The 27,643-nt window shown below is 42.7% G+C and overlaps 1 protein-coding gene across 2 annotated transcripts in view; it reads left to right on the top strand.

Moving 5' to 3' along the window:
- The window catches only part of LOC146806030 (sialidase-3-like), an 87,704-nt gene extending 70,527 nt beyond the window's left edge, over positions 1–17,177 (top strand). For both annotated transcript variants that reach the window (XM_085623352.1, XM_085623353.1), the window contains exon 3: positions 11,733–17,177. In XM_085623352.1, the coding sequence (XP_085479478.1) occupies positions 11,733–12,698 (966 nt within the window). In that variant the 3' untranslated portion in view covers positions 12,699–17,177. The remainder of the gene's footprint in view (positions 1–11,732) is intronic.
- The last annotated feature ends 10,466 nt before the right edge of the window (positions 17,178–27,643 follow it).

Here is a 27,643-nt window from a genome sequence, read left to right as displayed (position 1 = left end):
AAGAGGGACAGCTGAAAGCACAAAGTACCATGCTTGTCTTCAGGTTACATCTCTGGCAGCCAAAACAACCTGCGGAAGTCGGGCCTACTGGGTCAACAACACACACCCATCGGTCCCAGACCTTCTTTCGATTTCTGTGGATAATGCACTATGACCAGAGCACCAATGCAGGGCTGACTGCGTCGTGATGCCTCACCGCTTTTTTGACAGAACCATTTAGCTGGCACATCAAGGGTAACAAGGAGTCATTTCAGCACATGCTTGGTTGAAGGGTAAAGTGTGGTTCCCTGACTTGGAAAGATTAGTGGAGGAAACTGTGAGCCATTGCACTTTGCCAGACTGGTGAACAGAACAGATCTGACATTAAAGAACATTTCAGGAGGGGTAGCCGGTCACAATGTGGGATTGCTTGTATGGAATATTGTGTGTTTGTAACGTGGCCTAATATGGGTAGTGTTACAGTGCTGTGTGTGATTCTTCTTGTGTTTTGATTACTGCACCTTGGTGTGTATTGAAGGACAAAAGAGAAACAAATTTGAGATATAGCTGTCATGTGTTGGTTTATGGATGTATTAAATGTCCATGAGTGCGGTATGACCTATGTGGGATGTGTTTTTGTTTCACGCATGTAAAACAAAGGCTGGTTATACCATGTTGTAGCAAACATGCTGGGTTCTATAGGCATGGGGGAAGGTGAAAAGTATGAGAAAAGATGTGGTCACACACACTGATTTCTACCTTCTTCGGAGAACTCGACATTGTAATGGTGATCGAGACTCCACTGATTTAAGAGGCTAGAGCATGAAGAAACAAAGTTGATGAGACTTTGGAAGGGGAAGGTTTTAGAAAAGTAGCGAGAGTCGGAAAAGACCATAAGAGGGATGATGGAACTCAAAGCTGACTGGTGGGTCAGCAGTGGTATGATTTAGTGCAGTGGTCTTTAAACTTTTTAATGCCAAGCCCCCTCCAGTGTAAAAAATAAAATCATTGCCCCCCCCCCCCCCCCGGAGTTATAAAGTATTTTTTCATAATTATTCTATAAAATTGGCAACATTTAAATATGCATGAATATATTTAAACACCGCAGTTATCCCTTGTAAAAATACAGTCAAATATCAGCGAACTAGCATGGTGAGACTGGGACAAGACTGGCTAACTGGAGTGTAATATAAACAAGAGAGTACTTGAAGTCTAGAAGGGAAGTAGGACAGAAGCTGAGGACTAAAGCAGGTTGGAACAGGGTTTTAATAGGGAACTAGAAGTCTGCAGTACGAACACAAGTAATAATAGGAAAGTAAAGCAGGGAAACAATAGACAAACTATCATAGCAGACATCATAATTTGTCTGCTCCTCGAAAATGACCTCTCTGTGTGATTAATCTGCTCTTTCCTTTTGCATAATATCTTTACTCCTCACAGAGTTTGGGGAAACACCCAGCAGCTCCTAGGGAGGAGAACTGGGTGAGTCTCTGTGCCAAAGGCAGAAACCTTGAAGACCCAACTGGCACAATTGGACGCTAGTACAATTAAAAAAACTTACAACATAACCACAAGACAGAGAAACCGGGAAAAGAACAAGGAACACCAAAACAGAAACTGGGCTAAAAGAAAAACTGGACTGGAATGCACAGAGCTGAGATACTAAAAAACAAGCTAGGAAAGATCTACACTGAAACAAGGCAAGCAAGAAACATGCAGACTAACGGGAACAAAGAACAAAAGGCAACGTGTCTGCCTATGAAAGAGCAGCTCAAGAAGACGGCTACAGGAGACTATGATCAATGGAACTGAGATGCAGGAAAACAAGGGACAGAAACACAAATTACAAGTAGCCAAAAAAAGAAAATGGGTACAGGGAAAAAGGGAAAGAGAATCAAAGAACAAGCCTGTAATAACAGCAGGAACACAACAGAGAACAAGGAGACTCAACAGAAGTCAACTGCAAGCTGCGGCACTTTGCGCACACAGGTTTGAAATAGCTGGATGCTCAGGGGAGGAGTACAGGTGCAGGGAGAGTGCCAGGTGCAAAGAATAAACCAGGTGCAAGGAATCAGAGAACCATTAATGATGGGAAGGCTGAGCTGAGGCTCGTAGGAAAGAAGACCAAGGAAACCAGGAGACACAAGACAGGGAATAGGATAGGTTGGAACAAAATGTGGATCTGAGAAAACATAGAGAAGAGTCCTGAATACACATATACGGGTTCAAAATAACCACAGGATCCAAGAACCAATCTAGTGAACAGGAAATCACCACCAGGACATGATCTAGAAAGGGTCTAAAGACAGAGGGAACTACAAGGACCATAATGCATCACGGAGGTGGAACTGAAACCTGGACTAAAAGCTGAAGCAAAACTATTATGGTAAGTGTTGATGCGTTTATTGACTTTTCCTGATAGAAAGGCAGGTTCGTAAAGGTCCCACGTCAGTGACATCTAGTGGCAGGATAACAGAATTCTGACATCGAATACATGATTGCCAATATACTATTCTGGCCTGAAAGGTCTTACTAAAGTGTAAAAGGGTCTTTGAGAGGTCCTCCCCTTTGACACCGACTCCCAATCAGGACATGAACTACAAAACATGTTAGTAATACCCCTGGATGGTGGGCTATTTAAACAATACAGTAGAATGTCCGTGCCGTTGGTGCACCTTCGTGCCAAAGGGAAGCCTGTCTGCGCCCGGACCGCACCAAGCACCAGAAGCCTTAGTCGTTTTGCTCCACAATCTTATCGAAAATTGAGATACTTGAGGGGTGAGCTTCTCGGCTGCAAAATTTTGGATAGGAAAACTTCTTGTACCGTATTTGACCTTTACAATACCATAAGAACTGATCACCTTTCTTGTAAGGGTTGTCATTTTTCACAAGCCATTACTACATTAGAGGATAATATCAGCAGAGCTCCTAAAGATGAGGATACTGTTTGCCCTGTAAAAACTTTAACAAAAGGTAAAATAAACTGTGCACTTTTCAATGCGAGATCCTCAGATAAAATCAACATTGAATTTGCTGACTTTATAGAATACCATTCAACTGAAATAGCTTTTTTTACTGAAACCTGGGTGGACCCAACCTCTGGGCCCAATTTAGTTTCTACCATACCAGTGGGCGACTCCTTATTTAGATTAGAATACACAGTCAAGTGGGGAGGGTTTTAGAGGTTGTATACCAGTCACAGGGCAGCCACATTTTTGCCTGGGTCTTTCACTGACGCAAAGTACTTTCTCTTAAAATAGATCTCTCTACGAATCAGTCTTTCAATGGACTGGTATTGTACCGTCCTCTTGGACTGAGAGCTTCCTTTGTACACGCATTGAGTACTCTCTTGGAATCCTGACAACATCTATCTAATTTTACTCTACTAGGGAATTTTAATTTTCATTTGGAAGCCTCAGTGGATAGGGACAGTGAATATTCAATTGATACCATTTCCAGTCTAGACCTTGCCCAATTAGTCCATGCTTCTACACACTCAGCTGGTCCCACTTTAGATGGGATTTTTTCTAATAACCAGCTACTAACAGTCATGGTTACACTACCACTCACTTGGTCAGATCACAATTATGTTCAGGTTGTGGGTACTGAACAAACCATCCCCCACTAGCATATCGAGTCAAACCTTAGAGTCATATGCTTGGCACAAAACTGAAGCAGAGCGGTTCAATCAGATCTTATTAGAAACTCAACCGGACAACATTAGTGATCTGTACTTAGCAACATCTAACTACACCTATCGGGTTTGCTCAGCAGTGGACCAATTAGTTCCTTTTAAAATTTCAGTCACCATAGATGCAAACCTACAGCCCCTTGGTTTTCTGTCAAATTAAGAACTCAAAAACAGCACTGTTGACGAGCGCAGCAAAAGTAGAGGAAAAATTATGATACCAATGAGAGAGAAAAATGCAAACAATGCATTAGGGACTATAAAGCCTGGATCCAGGCTGAAAAATCAACTTACTTTATTGATAAAATTGAATCTGCGAATAATTCAGCTAGAGCACTTTTTTAGATAGTTAACATATTAGCTAATTTCAATGACAAAATTACCCCTGGCAGTAATCAATCCTTTCGTAATAAACTGGCTAATTACTTTCCATCGAAAGTCGAAGAGCTTTATAATTTTCCTAGAAACAGCAAGCCAATCAAAATGTATTAAAGATGTAAGGGCCAGATGTACGACTATGTTATTTTGCGAGTCGCAAATTGCGCTCAATTTGCGAGTCACCAATTTGAGACTCACAAAATGACATGTACAACAGTGCCAGAGACCGTGTTTGCGATTCTCAATGGGGCCGCAAATTGCATGCCTCATCAATATTCATGAGGCACTCGCTATTTTTGACCCCATTGAGAATGGCTGGCCCTCCCAGGTATGGTGGCCTGCTGGGCTCAACAGACCCCCATGTCTGGGACTGCTTTTAAATAAAGCAGTTTTTAAAAAAAAAAAATGCAGCCCGTTTTCCTAAAAGAAAAACAAGAAGCATTTAAAAAAAAAACATTAAACTTTTTCGTTTCATTCTTAAATGGCAAGTAGTGGTCCCTGGAACAACTGCCTGGCCGTGAAAAATATTTTCCCCTGCATTTGCAAAGGAGAAGGGTTCCCCTGGGGACCCCTCCCCTTTTGCAATCGCATTACCACCCTCTTGAAGAGAGCGGTAAATTGCGAGTGTTTTGTGACCGCAGTTGCGGTAGCAAAACATTCGTACATGGCTTGTGGGATCGCTATTCCTAATAGCGAGTCGCTAAACACTATTTTGCAAGTGTCAATCTTTAAAATAGTGTTAGTACATGGCCCACAGGGTTTTTGCATGCGCAAACGGGTCGCAAACCCGTTTGATCATGCAAAATCTTGTCGTACATCTGGCCCCAAGTTCCCCCATTATAACTGAAACTTTTAATTAATTCACCACTCTTATGGTTGAGTATTTACACAAACTGATGGAATCAGTAAAGTCGAGCTCTCGCTCTGATCCATGTCCTCTGGCATTAATACAGCTTGTCCCAGAGACGGTAGGTCCACATCAAACTAACATCGTGAATGAGATGATTAGATAGGGATATTTTCCCAAATCCCGTAAAATAGCCTTGGTGCTACCCTTAATAAAGTAACCCCAGCTTAACTTTCAGGAACTCAGCAGCTACCGCCCCATTTCTCGACTCCTGATGCCAGCTAAAATTGTAGAGACGGCCATGAATCGGAAACTATCTTCCTTTGTAAATTATAACCATCTCCTAGACTCTTCTCAGCTTGGATTTAGAAGCAATCATAGTACAGAATCAGCACTGAGTGTGGCTTCAGATGGAATCAGGGCGATACTGGAGAACGGTGGTGAAGCAGCACTCATTCTTCTAGATCTGTCGGCCACGTTCGACACGCTCAATCACAACGTGCACTTGGATCGTCTTAATAGCATTGGGATCAAGGGCACTGCTTTGGCCATTGTAAGCTCTTTTCTCTCAGTCAGAGAACAATCAGTCACCCTAAACAAGTTTGTGTCTACCCCTGTGGAGTGCCTCAGGAGTTGTCACAGAGTTCCAGGCTTTTCAGTATATGTCATGCCCCTGGCAAGCCTGATCAGCACTTTTGGATTTTGCATAGTGTCTTATGTTGACAAATTGTTCTCTCTATATCAAGTGATGTTTACAATGTAGCTAATAGGTTCCGTGATTGTATGATGGAAGTGAGCAATTGGATGAACAGTAATTGCCATAAACTTAACTCTGGTAAGACAGAGGCCCTGTGTTTGGCAATAACATTTCCTTCTCGTCCCTCACTTAGTGGCCTCAGGAGTTGACCTTTGTGTATCAAATTAACTTATACTTTGAGGAGAATATAAAAAAATCTTTCATCCCGTTTGAACTTCAGAAGACAGTAAGAGTGACACTTGTGCTATCTAAAATTGACTACTGCAATGTCCTTTATGTGAATATGCAGCAGCAAAAGTTGAACAAATGTCAGACCCTTTAAAATGCAGCAGCTCGCTTGCCCTTAGCCTTCCCCAAGTTCCAGTAGGTCTCCCAGGATTTGTATAAGGTTCAGTGGCTGAGGGAACACAAAATGGATTGCTTTTACGCCTCTATGTATCGTCCATAAGGCCCTTCACAAGAGAGGCCCAGAATACCTAAAGCATAGGTTCAAGTGGTACCCCCCCATCAGAAATCTTCATTTGACCTTTTCCAAAAATGTAGTGGTTCCTAAATTTAACACATATCTTGGGGCAGTAGAAGTTTAATTTGCTGCTCTGCCAAACTATGTAATAGCCTTCCTCTTCAGCTAATATATTTGACCAACTTGCTCCATTTCAGGAAGGCTCTAAAAACTTGTCTGTTTTCCATCTGTTAGTTGGCCTGCGGGCCTATGATCCATCCTGCCAGTTGCCAGCACCACGACGTCCCAGGGAATTTGCACGCTTTATAAGAATATATCATATTACATATCATATCATTACAGAGTGGCCTAGTGCTGCTCTGTTATGTTTTCAGTAAAAACAAAGCTATCAGCAGGACGATACTCTTGGACAGTGCCTGGTGCCCCCCCCCCCCCGGATCAATTACGCCCCCCCCCCCCCAATAAAGTCCAGTTTGAAGACCTCCAAGTTAGTGGTATAGCACAGAAAGCAATGATGAGATACTGAAGGGCAGGTACAGTGGACGCTGAAGTAGAATGAGTGGTGGTTGATAATACAAAGACAGCCATTGGGGAAAGTCACATAGTAGGCCGAAGGAGGACTCTACCTCAGAACACCCTTTTTTTAGACATCAGGTACTGCCTAAGGATGAGCTAGGCAGCAAGGGCTGCTTTGGGTTCAGATAGACACTAGAGGCTTGGATGGAAAGGAGGTGAAAACTGATAAGACACTTGATGTGTTTGCCATGGGTAAACAGTATAAAAATCACTGCTGAATAGAACTAGACAAGTACCAAAAACATCTCCCCCTGAGTCTGTGTACCATACACTGGCATTCCTCCTTCTATACCTATTTTTACTCATGCAAAGGTGCAGCCCACATGATCTACAGATCAGGACTTATTTACAGACAACTGGAGCTCTAGAACGTTTGCCTGTGGAGTCTCATCCCATCCTCCAGTCAGTATAATCTCTCAAAGGGTTGTTGCATTTGCTGAAGACCATAGACCTAACAGTAACATGATACTTCTGAGTTACAAGACTACTGCAGAAAGGTACACCGACCATTAGGGATCATGAACAATTCGTGAAAACTTTCAAGACATTTCTTTTCATCTAACTTATGGTTAGAGACGAATCAGAGAAGGATTTATCTTTAACATAACATAGATCAGCCTTTCTTAATGGGGGAGGGGGGTCTGCAAAACGTACAACCGTGGTCCACGCTGCTTAGAAAATTAAGTAATATTAGCGATTTAAAAAATATACATACATAGAAAAGCCAATTGTAAAGTTCACAATTTTAAAACGCTGTGTAAACGTGCAGGGATTTGAAACTGGATGCTAAAAATCAACTTGGTATCCTTAGCTTGATGTGTGTGATGCGACTAATTACGTCAAAAAGAGTCCAGTATGGACGATTGGTGGCCTCAGCCCTAGTATTGGCTGACATAGTGAGAATGCATCAGGAACAAAAAAGATCAGATGATATGCTGGAATCTGGCATATTGGTTGGTCTTTTAGAACTAAAATCACATTTTCAAAAACTCCAACCTTCCAGCTAAAATCAAAATTCTTATTTTTGTTTGGGAATTAAATCAAATATTTCATAATTTGCGTATTTGTTGTAGTCTTGTTTTTCTATTTTTGTGTATTGTTTGAGCTTTGGTTCCGGCATCTAGTGGTGAATCTGAGGGGTTCCACAGAAGTCAAAAGGATAAGAACCGTTGACATAAAGTGTACGTTCATCTAGTGGCGTTCTTTGGCACCATATAATAGCAGTTTATTTTTCCCGCACTCTAAGGTGCCAGTTTCTTTGATCTCATGATGAAAGGCAGAGTGGACCTGGCTATACTCAAACCTATGGCCTTAAGGTTGAATAACGACCCATGCATTAGTTTACTGAATTATCAGACCTGACAGCTGTGACCCTTGGTTTGAAGGGGCCCTTTTGTTTGCCCAATTCACATTACATAAACCCATCTTACACAGCACAAAGTGAAGAAACGTGTCATCGTAGAGGCTCCAGCGTTTTGCCATCATCAGCTGTTATCACTGAGCTGCATTGCCAGCTATTGTAAAATCCTGCTGCTGAGAAGTAACTACAGGTGCAGTCACAGGTTTGTATCCAATAGGGACAACGGATTCATTCATTCATCCCTCCAAAGTCAACGTATTAAGCATGACTGAATTGTTTAACAGTAACACCTTTTGTGTACGCCACTACAAAACAGTAAACTGTGGCAGCAAGTGAAAGATATTAAAACAAGTTAGCAACACAGACCCTCACTCCCTGCACCTATTCGACCCACTTGTAAAGATTTTTTTTAATCAATTTTCTCCTACGTAGTTGAATTCTACTCCACATCACCTGTACAGCCTCACTGGCTCCAACCCCTTCACAACAGGAGGCCCACAGAATATTATGGAAATAAGATGCTAAACCAGTCAAAGAGAAAGAATGAGGTGCACCCATGTAAGGGTAGTGAGAAATGCATGGTTCAGGGAAAGAATGGACAAAAAATAATTGGCAGCAAATGAAATCCCAGATCAGGACAGACGTAGCGAAATGGTGCAAATTATATAGATGATCGTGGTTGGGCCACAATAATGTTGTTAACAAAAATTGTTGTCGTTCGAGGCTCTGTTCAATGCTATTGTGAAAATTGAATTAAACTCCCTACACAAAATGTTGCTATCATTAATCGGGGCAAACGGTAACGCCAGAAGAGCAAAAAGAGGTAGCAATGGCCACAGGAGAAGAAGGCGACCTGGCATGCCCAGATTTACTGAATTATTACTACACAACCCACCTAAGAATCATCATTGAATAGTTGGTTAGAGAATCAGAGAAACATTGGCTAAAGAGAGCACTCTTATGGGATTCCCCTTAGTTACATAGAGAACGTGGCCGCAGAATCTCTATATTTCTGAGATAACCTGATCCCCTCTCGAAATATGGGACAAATTAGCAATCGGGGAAGGACTTACCACCTTCCCCTCTCACTGTCCTCCTGTACACTTAAACCCACACTTCTCACCAATGTTGGAGTGAAGTGGGTTTGAGAAATGGGAATAAGCCTTACAATTAGAGACATGTTTGCGGAGGATGTTAGATGTTGAATCTTTTACAGAATGTAAGTACACTTTCAAGGTCATAGAGCGAGACAGACTTCAATATGACTAACTTAGGTTCTCAATAATGAAGACAGTAAATAGAATAACGGCCACTAGGAAACATACCCCGCTTCAAAAATTACTGAGCAGGTTTGAAACCACAAAGGGGCTCATCTCAAAAATATATCCAACACTGTTAGGGACCATAAGAAATGGAAATACCAAACACAATGGGAAACTAGATCTCTGAGGCTCATTGGTAAAAGAACTGGATAACCTTGCCTAGATATTTCAGAAGCCTCCAAACTAGGAAACCCGTATACAAAATCAGGATGAGATGGTACCTGACACCCCAACAGATTACAACACACATACCTGAATTCCTTTAATAAGTGTTGAAGGAGGGGGGAGGAAACGGTGTCAGTGCTGCATGTATAGCAAGAATGTGCAGATATTCAGGTATATTCTATAGACGTTTAAGTCAAATCGATAACGTCTCATGGACAAAAATCAACCGTAATCCAGAATTCAAATTCATTCTCCTACATCGGGGTCCTGTTACCCAAACAGGTGACGCAAAACTATGGGGACCCATGGTCTTCCACATGTTGGGAGTGGCCAAGAGACTGATATGTGCCTATTGGGAACAGAGAGAGTCTCCGTCAGTAGCCCAGTAGATACAATCCTTGTTGTAAGTTATGGCTCTCAAAACAATTTACACATACTATCCCACAAACCACTAGGACCGTAGAGAAGCAATGTAACCTACAAATTGCCTACTTCACATCCATAACTTTATTGAGAGATTTCCTTCCAAAACTGAGAGTGTGGGGACTTTTATAGACAAACTAGTCTTGAGGGTGGCTCCAGTCCAATAGTAAACTAAATTTAAAAGCGCCAATATAATCCTTTGAGGACAAAGGCCAAGTGGGATGCTGGGCTCGAAGGTAATGGGAGATTTAAGTTGGGATATTTGAAGTGATGCATAGTTCTGTTTACAGAGCTAGGATGGATGTATGTATGTATCATGATGTAATAAATATTCAGCGAAAGGTCTTCTACATATTGTCTCTCTGAATGTCAATTGGTATACAGTGTCCCACAAAGACACATGACTGTGTCATACTGTTCATAAAAATACTAACATTTCTACCCATAAATATAATGAGAAAAACCTTGAAAAATATGGAAGAATAAGGAATCAAGGAACCAATGACGTCAACTCCGATATTATCGCTTGTGATTTTAAGCAAAGACGAGGGATGCCAGCCTATGTCTATGTATTGATTTGATGGGTTTGATTTCTGTTATAACTGTTGCGCATAAATAGTTTATTCTTGTATGTTGGACAGTGCTTCTGTTCATGAATTTCTTACACTCTTCATTGCTCTCATAAGTGGTTTCAGTTAAGCACTGTCTCGTGGGTTAGCCTTTGCCAACTTAGTATCCTAGAAGGCAATCTTCTCCTTGGCCATGGCAAGGATTGCAAAGGCCTTCCATGGTGCTATTCCGGTATTCATGAAACACTAAAAAGTATGTTTATGTGTGGAAGTTTGTAACTAAAGTGTCTTCCCTTCTAAGCAGAAAAATATGTAAAATGCTGTATTATTTTGAGACTTATCACTTTGAAAGACAATATTCTGGCTAAAAAGAAAGGCATATTAGCTGTATGTGTCCATGTGGGGCAGGAGCAGAATGTTGGTAGGGTTCCGGTGTCGGCGATTAAAACAGTTCAGCTGTCAGGCTGTCCAATATGCCTATATCGTTCCAGATCTAGATTTTAAGCTTACCACTTGTCACCTGGAGCATATGAGTCACTCCATATACACAAGGAAGGAAATCGGAGGCAAAAGCATGAGAGTGTATGGTATACAATTCTGAAATTATTTGAATAACACCTTCGTGCTTTGCCCAAGTTATAACCATTATTAATGTAATTCTTATAATCATTTTTATGGACCTTTTCTAGGCTATTATAACATTTGTCCCTAAGCACCAAAATGAAGCATTGAAAACCACTGAAGTAAAGAAGCCTTAACTTTCAGCCAAGACTAGGGAAGCCTCCTCCTCCTCCTCCTCCTCCTTCAAAGAGGGATTAGCCCCCTCTCTAGCCTCAGAACTAACCATGAATCCTATAGGCTGATATACGCATCCCAGAACAATGTGAGCATGCATCTCTAGTCTGTCATAAATGAGGAACCAGGTTCAGATCTGACGATTAGCGCTAATTCTCATAGTACCTTTAGTATAAATATAGAGACCATTTTCTTCTGTTTCCCTGTAAAAATACTTTTATAGTTTCACTGCCCTTTCTCTTGGCCCATGTTGGAAAATGAAATATTTTGTGTGGTTTTGGTTGTGCTGGATTTCTTGGGTTCGTGTTTAGATTATATGGAAGTTCATGGTGTGTGCTACTGATTGGAGGAGAAGGCACATGTGCCCATGTGTGGATCCCAAGTTAATAATATATATTTTTACTCTACAGTGGGAAGGTTGCCTGCGAGTAGACAATGCCACCGTTTCAGGATTTCGAACAATGAATCCTTGCCCAGTCTTCGAGGAGAGAAATGCAGTACTGTTCCTGTTCTTCAACTGCATAAAGGAGGGTGTATCTGAGGGCCATCAGAGGCGTTGTGGCAACCAGACAAAACTGTGCTTCATTGAAAGCAAGGACTGCGGCATTACCTGGAGCCCCTGCAGAGAGCTGACTGAAGCCGTTACGAACACCTTCCCGAAACTGGCCACATTTTCAGTCGGGCCTGGACATGGCATTCAGATGCAAAATGGTGCACTTATCCTACCGGCGTATGCCTACGTCGCCAAATGCATGTGCCTCTGTATATTTCCGTGCTGCCCCAAAGCAAAGTCTTTCTACCTTTATAGTGAGGACCGAGGACAGACGTGGCGGGCATCAATGGGCATCGGCAAGTATGAAACCTTAGAATGTGAGGTAGCTGAGATCGTGGGAGAGGATGGCAAGAGTATGCTGTACTGCAACGCACGAACCACAGGCAACAAAAGGGTGGAAGCCATGTGCTTTAAAGTTGGGGGGGAATTCAAATGTATAGAAAAGAGCAAAAAGCTAAGTGAGACTAGAAGCGGTTGCGAAGGCAGCACCCTTAGCTTTCTGGGAACAGAGACACTAGGGCAGGACCCCGTGCACTGGCTCTTATTCTCGCACCCCTCAAAAAGAGGGCACACCGACCTTGGGATTTACTTAAACAAATCTCCCGAGCAGTCCAAATCCTGGTCTAAGCCTTGGGTGATTTACAAAGGCCCAAGCGCCTACTCCGACCTGGCTCATTGCAAAGGTACCGACACATTCGCCATCTTGCTTGAATGTGGGGAGAAAACCGAGCACGAGGGGATCGATTTCTGCCTATTCACAGTGCAGGATGTTCTAGAGAATATTAAAAAAAAGAAAAGCTTTTTTGCAAAATTTCGGAAATAATCTTTAAAAACATTTGCGCTTGGCATAAACATTGCACTTGGCATAATATTTGGAATTGGACAATCAGTTTCAGCACTGGAAAATAAACACTGGTCTACAATATTTCAAGATACCTTAATACTACCCATTATTGCTCCACCAGTGTGAAAACTTTGAAAACAAAACAGGTCTCTTCACCTAGTATAGTTGTGAAAATAGCTTCATTAAACCTTTTGGAAGAGGAAGGCTTGAAATTCCATGTTAGAGACGTGCAAATCATTCCGTTTTTTAGGCTTCACCTATATAGTTGAAAGACCTTTTGTGTACAATATCAATACTTACTCTGGGCTTTCGGTAAGCAATTGCTTATTATTGGTTGACTTTAAAGTGAATCTAATTTGTTTTCATCTTATTCAATGGTGTTCCTTCCTCTTCTTGTGTTTATCCCTACCTAGATCCTAGCCTCTTTACCATTCTTGTAATTCAATGACTTGTATCCTTCCACTGATCACAACCAGGGAACTACCTTTTTCTTTTGCTTTTAACTCTCCACTAGAGTGCATTTGTTTCTTGCTCTCTCCAGTGTGCTGCTTCCCCCTTCTGGCTCTCGCCTTCCAGGGCGCTCTGTGTTGCTTGACCACCCCCAGCCCCTCCTATTCTGCCTTTTTTTAAAAAAAATTGTAAACTCCACAATCACATGACTCCCCATTCCTCCCAGCCCGCTGCTCATCAGCAGCAGCATATATATATATATATATATGCATTTCCTAACCTCTGTCCACTCCTTAAATCCCATTTTTAAAAATATTTTTTTTTACACTTTGCGAGGGTCTGGCAGGTGAAAATCTTACCACTCCACTGCTTTCTGTTAACATATTTTTGTGCACCTTTTCTTTTTCTATTTTATTTTCTGCTCTAAAATGGGCTTCCACCATCTTGCAATATTAATAAAAAAAGCAAAATGGCCATGGCATTATTACATATACGTGTACGTCTTCACCCTGGGGCCACCATACTGTAATGATGCATATATGCACACACATGATGCTTGATATATGTGCAAGATATACAACTCATTAATGCATATACATTATCACGCTGGGTTTATTATTACTGCTTTTTATTTTTGCTGATGCTGAACAGAATTGGCAATAGCTATTTTTTATTTTTGCTAGGGCTGAACAGCATAATCAAAACATATTTGCAAAGCCAGAAGGCGAGACCCATTTGCTTTGTCAATGCATGTTTAGCTTTGAGACCAAAACAAAAGGCGGCAGCCATTAAGAATTGTGACAGCCCCATCCCACATACTAATGACAGAAACATTCAAGTATAAGGCCAGAGCAAAAAGCACAGATCATCAGCTAGCTTACATCAGAAGCTTTAAAGCTTGGAACTAACGCTTTAAACACATTGCAAGCCTTTAATTTTCTGATTCCTATTTTTTTATATTTTACATTTTCCACCCTTAAACAAACAAAGCATCGATTGTAAGTTGATCTCCTACTATGGTCTTTTTCTCTATAATCTGCTGTTGTGAGTTGTTTTGTTGTTGCTACAGTAAATACTCGATTGCAAGTACCAGAACTCAAAGAAAAATACAGGACTGGATGAAATACAACTTAAACAGCACTACTAAAGATCTCTGAAAATCCCAGGCACTTTCCTACAAAGCCAGAAGCAGTGCAAAACTAATGCAGAGCCTGGCTTTGCCTTACATGGCAGTACAACATTCTGATATCATTGATTTATTGTTCCTAATTTGTTTTCTAAAGGTCCTATACTGGTACAGATAGTAGCAGCCTGGTTAGGGCCGCTGACTGGAAACCACTATTTTGAGATGGCAACACTGCTACGACAATCAAAAAGGGATTTATAAAATATTTGTGGCTGTGCTCTGTGTCTAGTAAATGCACTGTATCAGGTTTGGCCTTCACACCAGCCTCATTTAATGAAAAAGAATCATAAATAAAAAACATGCATGTACTGGGTCAGCCGTCTTCAGCCACTGATCTGTTCAAGTTCTGGACAGCCCTCTTCAGCCACTGGTTGTCTTTCATTGGGAGTGATGGTATTTTTTCCAGTCATGAGCACATCCGTCCAGGGCCAGACTGAGAACCCAATGCAGCCCTGGCAATGTATGTGAGACCAGCCCCGTACAGTCCATAGTGAGTAAGCTAGCAAGCAAACTTGACCACTACACGAGGGATTGGGGGATTGTCCACCAAGAAAAATGGCCAAAATGGTACATTCTCCAACACATTTTTCATTATGTATTCAATTTTATTAGGTTTTAAAGCATAGTAAATTATGGCCATACAGTGCACTAGGATGCCCAGTCATACCCAGAGACATTGCTAAAGAGAACACAAAAAATAAGATGTCAAGCATGAAACATGATTTTAAATATAAGTGCACACATTCACTGTTAAGCACAGCCAGGAAGCTAAGAACACAATGAAACACCAGTTCAAGGGATGTTAGCGTCCTCCAGTGGCACAACAGGACCAGCTTTAGCACTGGTGGAACCCCAGTGGAAGAATAATTTTCGGGCACACCCCGTCCCATGACCACCGCCTTCACAGATTCCTTCACTCTCCGCCAGTGCCCCTTATCTCTCCATAGCCCTTCTCTCACATGTATTTCATTTGTCTTATAGCTCCTCACATACCATTGTAGGATGTCAGAGCACTTTACAGCACACACACATTATAGAGAGACAATAAATCATACGTGTGTAAATCAGTCTATAGGAATTGTTACATAGGACAACCAGGATAACATGGTGTAGGAATCCCATGTCAATTATACTGATGTATTTCTACCCAAGGAGGCCCCTTTTAGCAACATTAGGATAATGAAAGCATGGGTAAAAAAAACATTACTTTATAACCTGTATCGTGCAGCTCTTTGATGGCAGTTCATAGCTCACTGTGCTATATTAGGATTGTGACTCATAAATTGCAAGTAACAAAAGGATCTCCATGACAAAAGCAAACACCCACTGAGCTATGCACATTAAATACAGTTCTGTGACTGCATGGTACACGTTCTTTGCAAAAGGCACATTAATCCTCTGCGGTACTTTAGATGAGTCAGAAATGCCACTAGACAAAACACCAATCCTTCTCCAGCAAGAACATAAATCACCAGGGATATATCAATTTTTTTATTTTTTCCCCAATACTGCTGGATATAAAAGGAACTCTGCAGTAGGTGCTTTTAAATCCAGTACAATTTGCAAAACACAGTGCCCCCTGCTCAGCAATAAACCACACCCAGTAACAAAACTGCCCCCCCTCCAGCCTCCCAGGTAAACACCTGATGCCCGGTACAGCGAGTCGGGCCTTGCATCAGTCTAAAAAGGCCCTCGAGTACCAGGCGAGGTGGGCCTTTCCTTTCCTTTGCCCATGCTTTTTTTCTTTACATTCTTTATCCTTTTTGTTTTTCTGTCATTCTTGTGTTTTTACCTGCTCTAAGTGCATCTGAACGCTAGGAAGCAGCAGAGCTTTTCTACTAAAATTATATGACATTTGTTTTAGCTTAATTTCTATTGCAACCATTGGCTTCCATGTTAAGGCAGCCGCATGCTTTCCTATTATTTTTGCGGCACTCTCTTGTAAAAAAATAAAATGTAAAAAAACAAAACACCAGTCCAGCTAACCAAGGTATAACTTATTGGCTTCGCCAGTGCTTATTTAGATATGCATACATAAACAGCATCCGTTTGGGGGTACAAACATGCATTTCCAAAGCAGTTTGCTCCTTACAGTCTGAAAAGCTACAGATAGCAATCAAGTGGGAGTGGAGCTAATGCTTTCCTTTAATATGACAGAATATGCTGTGGAAGGTTTGCTGACTTCACCTTCTTGAGCATATGTTGTTTTAAAGCATTGTGTTTAATCACATGACCTTAGCATTCCAGAACTCTCAATAGTGAGTCCTGCTGAAGGTTTATTTTCTGCTGACCAACAGCAGCATTAGAATATCTGGCATAGCGCACTCATTTCAGTTCAACCCTCCAGTTCGTAGTAAAATGTTTGTCACCAAAATCCACAACAACCAAGGCTATGCTCATTTCTGCAATATTCCAAGCTTAGTGGTCCACCATCCTCCGAAGGATGAAAAAGAAAGTCGATACTGCAGGGTTTAAACTTATCACTCAATGTCAGTGGTAAACATTTACTTCACTAGTGTTCTTTCTGGGTAATGATGACTTTTTAGTAAAGGGTGTGAAGTCTCAATAGTGGGCACACGGAGTGCTTCCATTCATTAAATAATGATGTGACCTAAAACAAAAGAAATGTCTGGTGGGATTAACAAATTAGATGTTATAACATTCCCATATGTATTTCATTGCTAATTCTGGAACCTTTCCAAGTTCTCTTCTTAAATGGAAATGTAGTTGTCTTGGAATGTCTGTGGTGGTCTTTGTCTTAATTATTGTTCTTAACACTGCTGTATTCCAATTTTGTTGAATAAAATTAAATAATGTCTTGACACTATGAACTATGAAGTCCCTAATTGTCTGAGTAAATAAACTGCTTTTTTTTGTGAGCGGTTCTGCTGCCGTTGGCCACGACTAGGACTCCCATTCAGGAAAACCTGATGTGAGATCTTCCTAGGAGGACTCTCCTCCGCAAGGGGTTCGCGCAATAAACTCCACTGGGCAACCGAACAGTCAACATCATCCCTCTCACAGGAATATGGATGAGCCCCACACATACAGTACAGGTGTGCGGTATGAGAGGAGGCACCATTCCAGGCTCTCAACCACACTGCAAGCGTGACCTGAAGGACCACATGTTTCTTCTCTGTAAGGACTACACCCCCTGAGGGTTGGATGGCATTGGGGCTAGTCGCACATCAGACCCCATGCGGCTGCTCAATTGTGGCTGCTTGCCACTAGATGCACATTCCGATCAGGCTTCTGATGATTAACCACGCCCATGGCATCGCAGCCACATGCACTCTCCCTTGCTGCATCTCCTGTTCAGGGGTAGGTTTAAAAAGCACTGTGCATAAAAACATAAACTATGACACACACTTCGACTTTAAATAAAGACGCTTTTTCTAAAGCAGCCCATTTAACTTAACCCCTTCGCCGCGGCAGGAATTCCGCCGCGGCGCTGGGGGGGGTTTGGGGGCAGCGCGGTGGCGCTGTGCTTGTGACGGAACCGCTCCGTACGAGCCATGGTTGAGCTGTGCTCATGACGGAGTGGTTCCGTCACGTCTCCGCCCACTGCGCTAATCGCCCGCACAGGCGGGGAATTAGCGCCGCGTGGGCGGAGCGGCGGCCAACGGCCGCAGCATGACGGAACCACTCCGTCATGAGCACAGCGCAAGTGTGGCTCATTACGGAGTGGTTCCGTCATGAGCAGGGAAGGGGTTAAAGAAAACGGGAATGCTTTAACAAAGTTTTTTTTTTTTTAAAGTTTCTTTGGGAGTTGGCAGTGGTCACTTGCACCACTGCCTGCTCTCCATGAGACTTTTTTTCAACAATCACAAAGAGGAAGGGGTCTAAAGAGTTACTAGCCCAGCTTGGGAGATGGTAACTTTTCAATGGTTGTGACTGAATTTCGGTCGCAAACCACTGATGCATTGGATACCAGTTCCTAATTTGGAAATTATGCATACAACATATCCTTTCCAAAGTGCAGATCAGCATCCATTTGCAATCTCACATTAGGAGCAGATAAAAGTTTCCCAATTGCCAAAATAGGATTCGTACATTGAAAAACCTATTTTGGGGTCGCACACACTCCTATTTTGCAAATCTAAGCGTTTACTACTGCAAAACGGGTTGGTACATCGGCCTTTAAGTTATGTCAATTATGAAGATTTTGCTATCTGAAACATCTAATCTTTTCTGCTGGTTCTTGGGACCCTTCCAAGTATTTTACAGGTAAAGAAAAACATTTTAAAATATATTTTGTGTTGCAGTCACTTTTTAAGGCACCTTTGCAAAATATAGCCCAGCTATATAGAAACCCTAGACACTGGCTAAAGCATAGTCTCAAAGGCAATTTACCAACTCAAGACCGTAAATCTGGTGGACAGTAACCTATGAACCACCTAAGTATTACATGAGGATGGAGTGTTCCGGCCTGCAATCAGTCTTGTAAAACTACAGGTTTATTTGTTAATGAGTCAACTCCAGAACTACTTTCACCATGGGTGGTCACACACACAAGAAACCCACACTATACAATTTAAAGACTTTATTGAAATGAGTGTCCTAATCTAAGGCAGATAACATGTATTGATGTCACAACAAAAACAAACACAATAGAGGCAATGAGAACCATATGAAAAGTATAAACAAGAATTGCAACACTGTTGTGATGTTTCAGTAATTCATTGCATTGAATGATGGAAGCAGTCTGTAAATCTACCCCATCCTTTTTAGCCTGTAGCTAACCTGTCCTAGCACTAAAAGTGCCAATCTGAGTTTCTTGAGGTGAGCTCTAGCCAGCATATCTTAACTGAACAACAAGCCTGTTCTGTACTTCGCGAAAGTGACTCTCTGTCTTAGTTTTGGCCTTCTTGGATGAGCTGATAAGGCTGTGCTGGCTCCCAGAACATGATAGCATGTGCTTGGGCTGCTTGCAGCTCAGCTCACAAACTAATGTCCCAGAAAGAAAGCTGAAGATTCCTCTTTGCCTAATACATGCCTATGCCTGGCTTAAACACACTTTCCAGACTATTTCCAAAAGAGCAGGCATTCCAATGAATTATGTAAAGTGCAAAAATGTGCATATTAATTATGTGGCACTTACACTAAATCTATCACACATAATAAATCACATACATGAATTGATGCACTACCAAACTATAATAAAATAAATATTAATTGTTGTATATGTTTAATCAATACTAAATGCAGCACATGTTTATAAATGAAATATGTGATACATCAATATATGAAATGTAATGGCTGTACACAGGCAGAAGATGCAAAGATGATATCAAGCACAGTAGTGTCATATTTTTTTAGAGATACAGGAAAGACTCTTTAACATTTTGCAAAAGAAAGATGCATTTATATTTACCTTATCTGAATGCCCATAGAGAAGTCTGCATCCCAGACAAATCCCAGTCCTTGATTTTAGCATACATGGGTATAGCTTGCTGAATGCTGTACATTGGAGTCTGAAATGCTCTGAGGTCCGTGTCTAAGAACCTCTATGTCCTATGGACCACTTGGTCCTAAACATCACGAGCTTCACCTTATTGTCACTGAACATAAGGCTCTTCTCTCCAGTCCACAAGCTTCCAGCCCCCTTGATTGAGTAACCTTGATCAGAGACACACATGCATGTCGTTGGCATAGAAATGGAAGTATATGGTGTTGCTCCAGAGCAGCACCATGACGAGGGCCAAATAAGTGTGTACCGGAGACATCTGGGGCATGGCAAAAAACTACATAGACAAGCAACAACACCTGAACCAAGACCATGGACCCTGTCAACCTCCTCCAACCAATGCAAGTGGATAGCATTATCCACAGCTTTTAAGGCAGCAAGCAGGTTTAAGGAGATTAACTTTGGGGCATAGCCTGGTAAAATAGCCGACAGATATCTTTTCGAGCAGCTCCAATGCCATCACTTTCCTGCATCATCTTGTCAAATGCTGCAATGAAAAACATTCAACAAGTTGCTGAACTCCATGTAGTGACAACATGACAGAGACATCTGCCTTAAGATTTGATGCAACACTGACGAGTGAATGGCCTCTGGGAAACCAGTGCATTCCCCCGTTTACATTGACTTGGTCTTGCAGACTATGGGCGACGGAGCAAGTGGACTGCTCTTTGGAAATGCAGATACACTTGGGGAGCTAAAAAAAAAACAACAGGAGATAGCCCCCTGGATGGGTGGTTGTGGAGCCGGGAGCTCGGTCCTACAGCGTTAAGCTTGACATCCTGAGCTCTGTGTAGGCTATGGGTCTGCCGATGAGTGAGCACAAGCGCTTGAGGTCCCTCGCTGCAGCACCATTATGACTAGGGACAATGATCCTACCCTGGCAGCAGCCCTGTGTGCTGATGCAAGAGAGAGCCCAGGGCAGCTGGCTAGCAGCTTGCAACTGTTGGGTTGGCCAGGCACTCCCCGTATGCCACAACATTGATGAGGCCTACCTGGGGAAGAAGGTGAGGCCTCCAGGGATCGCTATATCTGGCGGGGCTAAGTTGCATGGAGTTCGGAGGTGTGCTGCTATTGCCCAGGCGAGCTCTGGTGCTGCAGCTGGTGCTCCTGTTAGGGCTGCCGGGTTGGACTGGACCCACAGCAGCTCACAACTCAATACCTGTGCATAAACTGTGAGCTAGGAAGAGCAACATTAACATACTGGAAGGAATCAGTAAGTCTGGGCGGTGGGAGACAGCCTGGTGGTTCCTGAAGCGGAGGAAGTGACACGGCATACAGCAGTGCTGATAAACCCACACAGTTGTAAACTATTGATTCAGAGATTCAATAAACCACAGTGATCACAGATAAATCAAACAAACATGCAGGTGAATTTTATTACCCAATAAACGACCCGCAAAATACATCGCTCAGCACTACCCAACAAAGAAACACTGCCCTGACAATGCATCATGGTGAAGAAAATGAGGAACTCATGATGGCAGACATAGTGCTCAAAGGACATAGATGCGTTAACAATTGAAGTTAGCCTTCTGAGTGTAGACCACTGCCGGCTCCTCTAAGGCAGAGGTCGCTCCACTGAACAAAAATACAATGATAACTATTGTTATTATCATTTTATTTTTCCTATAAACTTCAGTGACTGCGGGGCTCGAAAAGTAGAGAGAGGAGTGGTTTTCCCTCTTGGGCCAGCAAAGTAGTCATTCACACTTTGCATCATTCCACCAAGGCTGCATTACACAGCCTGGAAGGGAACATGCAAACCCTCCCAGTCTGAACGTCGATCCACGGTGCTCAGACCAATCCCAACGCTGAATTGCAGCATTGTGATTGGCTACGGGGAGGGCGGGTGCTTCCTGCAGCTGGCTGGGAGTGCAGGAAGATGTCGGCGGGACGGAGGATGAAGGAGAGGCGGCGGCCGCTTCAGGTAAGTGTTTTTTTATTTTTTTTATCCCTCCCCCTCACCACCACACGGTTCCGGTAGCAGCTGCTACTGTTGCAGACCAAAGGAAGGTGGAGGAAAGGGTTCAGTTTACTGAAGATGATCCCAATGGTCTAAAGTCAGAAATGAGTACCCCAAGAGACAAAGTGACTAAACTGATCACGGTGACCAAAACCCTGGAAGATAGGGTGGATAATCTGGAGAAGTTAGCTAAGATTCTTGGGTTTGCCAGAGTGGTTGGGCAGAACCTCGGTGGGACAGTTGCTCGAAAATTGGATCCTAGAGGTGCTCAAAACACAGGGACTGTTAATTGTGTTTACGGTAGAAAGATAACATAGAGGCCTGTTCACCAGCGCCCTGCCCGGGCCCCTCCATAGGCACTGATAGCCAAGTACCTAAATTATAGGCAATTAATTAACCATGTTAGGGAGTATGGAGGTGTACTTAAAGTCTGCTAGGATCAAAGGTTTTAGTCCAAATATTGTGAAAAAGAAAAATCCAAAGCGGTGAACAATGTATCATAAATTAAAACTATCCATATATAAAAAGTTACCCAAATATGGTAATATGGCATCTAAATCTAGACTCAAGCTACACTTTCAAAACTACTAACAAAACCTACAGAGGGTGCTTAAAAAATAAAACTATATTGAACACTCTTGGAAGCAACTTAGCAACACTTAGTAGGGCTGGTAAAAATCAATCCTTTTGATCACCAGTCTTTTTCATAATTGGTGTTCAAGGGATTCCTCCCTACTTTCACCTGGATATTGCTCAGGTGCCCTGGATGCTGCTTCCTAACTTTGACCCTACATAACCAGTGGTGGGCGGTGCTGCCACTTTATGCTTAGGGCTCTCCCTGAGCTAATCAGTATGGTTGGAGAGGTGCCCACTGGATTTTTCTGCAATAAAAAAACTTCCTCCTATATTAAAAAAAAATTGAAACCTCCCACACTAATCCGTTTGAGGATGTATCTGCATTTTATCACAAAAAATTATTTTTTAAACGTCATGTACCAACTGTTGACATGTTTCACCATATATTTACTTACACGGTTTCATCAGGACAGACATGGAAATTTCATATTATCCACTGGACAATCAGAACATAGCTACATTCGCATCAATTCAAGTGGGCAATTCCCTATCAACAAGGCAACCACAGAATCACCAGTCAAATGTAAACGGGGAGACATTTAAGTAATGTGAATGGCCAATCTCTTTTAACCCCTTCGCTGCTAGGCCTTTTCCCCCTCCTGTGCTAAGCCTTTTTTGGGCTATTTGGGGTAGTGCGTGCTTAGGCCCCTGTAACTTTTTGACCACATTCGGTATCCACGCCAAATTTGCGTCCTTTTCTTCCAACATCATGGGGATTCTAAAGGTACCCAGGGTTTGTGGATTCTCCTAGAGGGTTCCCAGAAATTAGTCAAAATACAGCAAAATTTTGGTTTTTTTGTGAAAAATGGGAAAAACGGGCTGCAAATGAAAGCTTCTGGGTTTTTCTCTGCAAATGGTATCAAAAAAGGGTTTGTGGGGCTGAAATCACCATTTCTCCAGCTTTTAGGGAATGATAGAATTTTGGCAGAAAACCAACATTTTTTACACAGTTTTGGCATTTTTCTGGGACATACCCTCTTTTTGCTATTTTTTGTGCTTTCAACCTCCTTCCAGTTAATGGTAGAAATGGGTACAAAAACAATAATGGACCCTGGAAAGCTATACATTTTTGAAAAGTAGACAAAATTCTGAATTCAGCAAGGGGTCATTTGTGTAGATCCATCAAGGTTTCTTTATAGAAACTAAGTTAAATATAGGAACAATTAAAAATTAGTTGAAAAAAGCAGCCTTTTGAGTCAACGTTTTCACCTGTAACTTCTTCTAATTATCACATCTCTTAGAAAGCAATGTACCGTTACATCCACTGGACCTTCCTGGTTGTGGGGATATATAGGACTTGTAGGTTCACCAAGAGCCCAACGAACCCAGAGTAAAAAACTGAGCAGCATTTTGTAATGGTTTTTTTTTTTGTTCCGGGTCTATAGCAATTATTGTGGGAAAATGTATACATGGAAAAATCGGTATGAAAGACACCTATGTATTTCTGAAATGGGAACAAACTACAGAGTTTAGAAACAGTGCATATTTGCACATTTTCGAAATATGGGAATACTCATACTTGCATGACAATTATTGGTCATTTTTCAAAATGACTTTTTTTTTACACAATGTCTTTCATTTGGAAGGGAGAAATGCATCCAAAATCAATAGGTAATAACAGTTGCTTTACAAATCTGAACTACCCTAAGTCTCCCGATAAAAATGGTACCTCACTTGTGTGGGTAGGCATAGTGCCCACGACAGGAAGTGGCTCAAAACCTAAGCTGAACACACCACATTTTCACACTGAAAATTTACACTTTTTTTGCGAAGAGTCTAGCTGTAGTTTTTGAACCCTAGCCCTGCCGGAACCTAGGGAAACCTAGAAAACCTATACATTTTTGAAAACTAGACACCCAGGGGAATCAAGGATGGCGTGACTTGACTGCCTACCACCATGGTCTGTTACCCAGAATCCCTTGCAAACGTAAAAAAATGACAAAAAAAACACATTTTCCCCACATTTCTGGGATGGAAAGTTCTGGAATCTGCGTGGATCCACAAATTTCCACCCACCCCGCGTTCCCCAAAGTCCTACGAGAAAAATGGTACCTCACTTGTGCGGGTCGGCCTAGTGCCCGTGACAGGAAACGGCGCAAAACGCAACGTGGTCACACCTCAATTTTGCAGTGAAAAATGACCCCTTTTTGGCAAAGTGACTAGCTGTAGTTTTTGAACCCTAGCCCTGCCAGAACCTAGGGAAACCTAGCAAACCTATACATTTTTTAAAACTAGACACCCAGGGGAATCCAGGATGGGGTGACTTGACTGCCTCCCACCATGGTCTGTTACCCAGAATCCCTTGCAAACGTAAAAAAATGACAAAAAAAACACATTTTCCCCACATTTCTGGGATGGAAAGTTCTGGAATTTGCGTGGATCCACAAATTTCCACCCACCCCGCGTTCCCCAAAGTCCTACGAGAAAAATGGTACCTCACTTGTGTGGGTCGGCCTAGTGCCCGCGACAGGAACCGGTGCAAAACGCAAGGTGGTCACACCTCAATTTTGCAGTGAAAAATGACCCCTTTTTGGCAAAGTGACTAGCTGTAGTTTTTTAACCCTAGCCCTGCCGGCACCTAGGGAAACTTAGCAAACCTATACATTTTTGAAAAGTAGACACCCAGGGGAATCCAGGATGGGGTGACTTGACTGCCTCCCACTATGGTCTGTTACCCAGAATCCCTTGCAAACGTAAAAAAATGACAAAAAAAACCACATTTCCCCACATTTCTGGGATGGAAAGTTCTAGAATCTGCGTGGATCCACAAATTTCCACCCACCCCGCGTTCCCCAAAGTCCTACGAGAAAAATGGTACCTCACTTGTGCGGGTCGGCCTAGTGCCCGCGACAGGAAATGGCGCAAAACGCAACGTGGTCACACCTCAATTTTGCAGTGAAAAATTACCCTTTTTTGGCAAAGTGACTAGCTGTAGTTTTTGAACCCTAGCCCTGCCGGCACCTAGGGAAACCTAGCAAACCTATACATTTTTGAAAACTAGACACCCAGGGGAATCCAGGATGGGGTGACTTGACTGCCTCCCACCATGGTCTGTTACCCAGAATCCCTTGCAAACGTAAAAAAATGACAAAAAAAACACATTTTCCCCACATTTCTGGGATGGAAAGTTCTGGAATCTGCGTGGATCCACAAATTTCCACCCACCCCGCGTTCCCCAAAGTCCTACGAGAAAAATGGTACCTCACTTGTGCGGGTCGGCCTGGTGCCCGCAACAGGAAACGGCGCAAAACGCAACGTGGTCACACCTCAATTTTGCAGTGAAAAATTACCCTTTTTTGGCAAAGTGACTAGCTGTAGTTTTTGAACCCTAGCCCTGCCGGCACTTAAGGAAACCTAGCAAACCTATACATTTTTGAAAACTAGACACCCAGGGGAATCCAGGATGGGGTGACTTGACTGCCTCCCACCATGGTCTGTTACCCAGAATCCCTTGCAAACGTAAAAAAATGACAAAAAAAACACATTTTCCCCACATTTCTGGGATGGAAAGTTCTGGAATCTGCGTGGATCCACAAATTTCCACCCACCCCGCGTTCCCCAAAGTCCTACGAGAAAAATGGTACCTCACTTGTGCGGGTCGGCCTAGTGCCCGCGACAGGAAATGGCGCAAAACGCAACATGGTCACACCTCAATTTTGCAGTGAAAAATGACCCTTTTTTGGCAAAGTGACTAGCTGTAGTTTTTTAACCCTAGCCCTGCCGGCACCTAGGGAAACCTAGCAAACCTATACATTTTTGAAAACTAGACACCCAGGGGAATCCAGGATGGGGTGACTTGACTGCCTCCCACCATGGTCTGTTACCCAGAATCCCTTGCAAACGTAAAAAAATGACAAAAAAAACACATTTTCCCCACATTTCTGGGATGGAAAGTTCTGGAATCTGCGTGGATCCACAAATGTCCACCCACCCCGCATTCCCCAAAGTCCTACGAGAATAATGGTACCTCACTTGTGCGGGTCGGCCTAGTGCCCGCGACAGGAAACGGCGCAAAACGCAACGTGGTCACACATCAATTTTGCAGTGAAAAATGACCCTTTTTTGGCAAAGTGACTAGCTGTAGTTTTTTAACCCTAGCCCTGTCGGCACTTAGGGAAACCTAGCAAACCTATACATTTTTGAAAACTAGACACCCAGGGGAATCCAGGATGGGGTGACTTGACTGCCTCCCACCATGGTCTGTTACCCAGAATCCCTTGCAAACGTAAAAAAAAGACAAAAAAACACATTTTCCCCACATTTCTGGGATGGAAAGTTCTGGAATCTGCGTGGATCCACAAATTTCCACCCACCCCGCATTCCCCAAAGTCCTACGAGAAAAATGGTACCTCACTTGTGCGGGTCGGCCTAGTGCCCGCGACAGGAAACGGCGCAAAACGCAACGTGGTCACACCTCAATTTTGCAGTGAAAAATGACCCTTTTTTGGCAAAGTGACTAGCTGTAGTTTTTGAACCCTAGCCCTGCCGGCACCTAGGGAAACCTAGCAAACCTATACATTTTTGAAAACTAGACACCCAGGGGAATCCAGGATGGGGTGACTTGACTGCCTCCCACCATGGTCTGTTACCCAGAATCCCTTGCAAACGTAAAAAAATGACAAAAAAAACACATTTTCCCCACATTTCTGGGATGGAAAGTTCTGGAATCTTCGTGGATCCACAAATTTCCACACACCCCGCGTTCCCCAACATCCTACGAGAAAAATGGTACCTCACTTGTGCGGGTCGGCCTAGTGCCCGCGACAGGAAACGGCGCAAAACGCAACGTGGTCACACCTCAATTTTGCAGTGAAAAATTACCCTTTTTTGGCAAAGTGACTAGCTGTAGTTTTTGAACCCTAGCCCTGCCGGCACTTAGGGAAACCTAGCAAACCTATACATTTTTGAAAACTAGACACCCAGGGGAATCCAGGATGGGGTGACTTGACTGCCTCCCACCATGGTCTGTTACCCAGAATCCCTTGCAAACGTAAAAAAATGACAAAAAAAACACATTTTCCCCACATTTCTGGGATGGAAAGTTCTGGAATCTGGGTGGATCCACAAATTTCCACCCACCCCGCGTTCCCCAAAGTCCTACGAGAAAAATGGTACCTCACTTGTGCGGGTCGGCCTAGTGCCCGCGACAGGAAATGGCGCAAAACGCAACGTGGTCACACCTCAATTTTGCAGTGAAAAATGACCCTTTTTTGGCAAAGTGA

Source organism: Triturus cristatus, chromosome 8, assembly GCF_964204655.1.
Source record: "Triturus cristatus chromosome 8, aTriCri1.1, whole genome shotgun sequence".
Lineage (NCBI taxonomy): Eukaryota > Metazoa > Chordata > Amphibia > Caudata > Salamandridae > Triturus > Triturus cristatus.
This window is presented reverse-complemented; position numbering and strand designations above follow the sequence as displayed.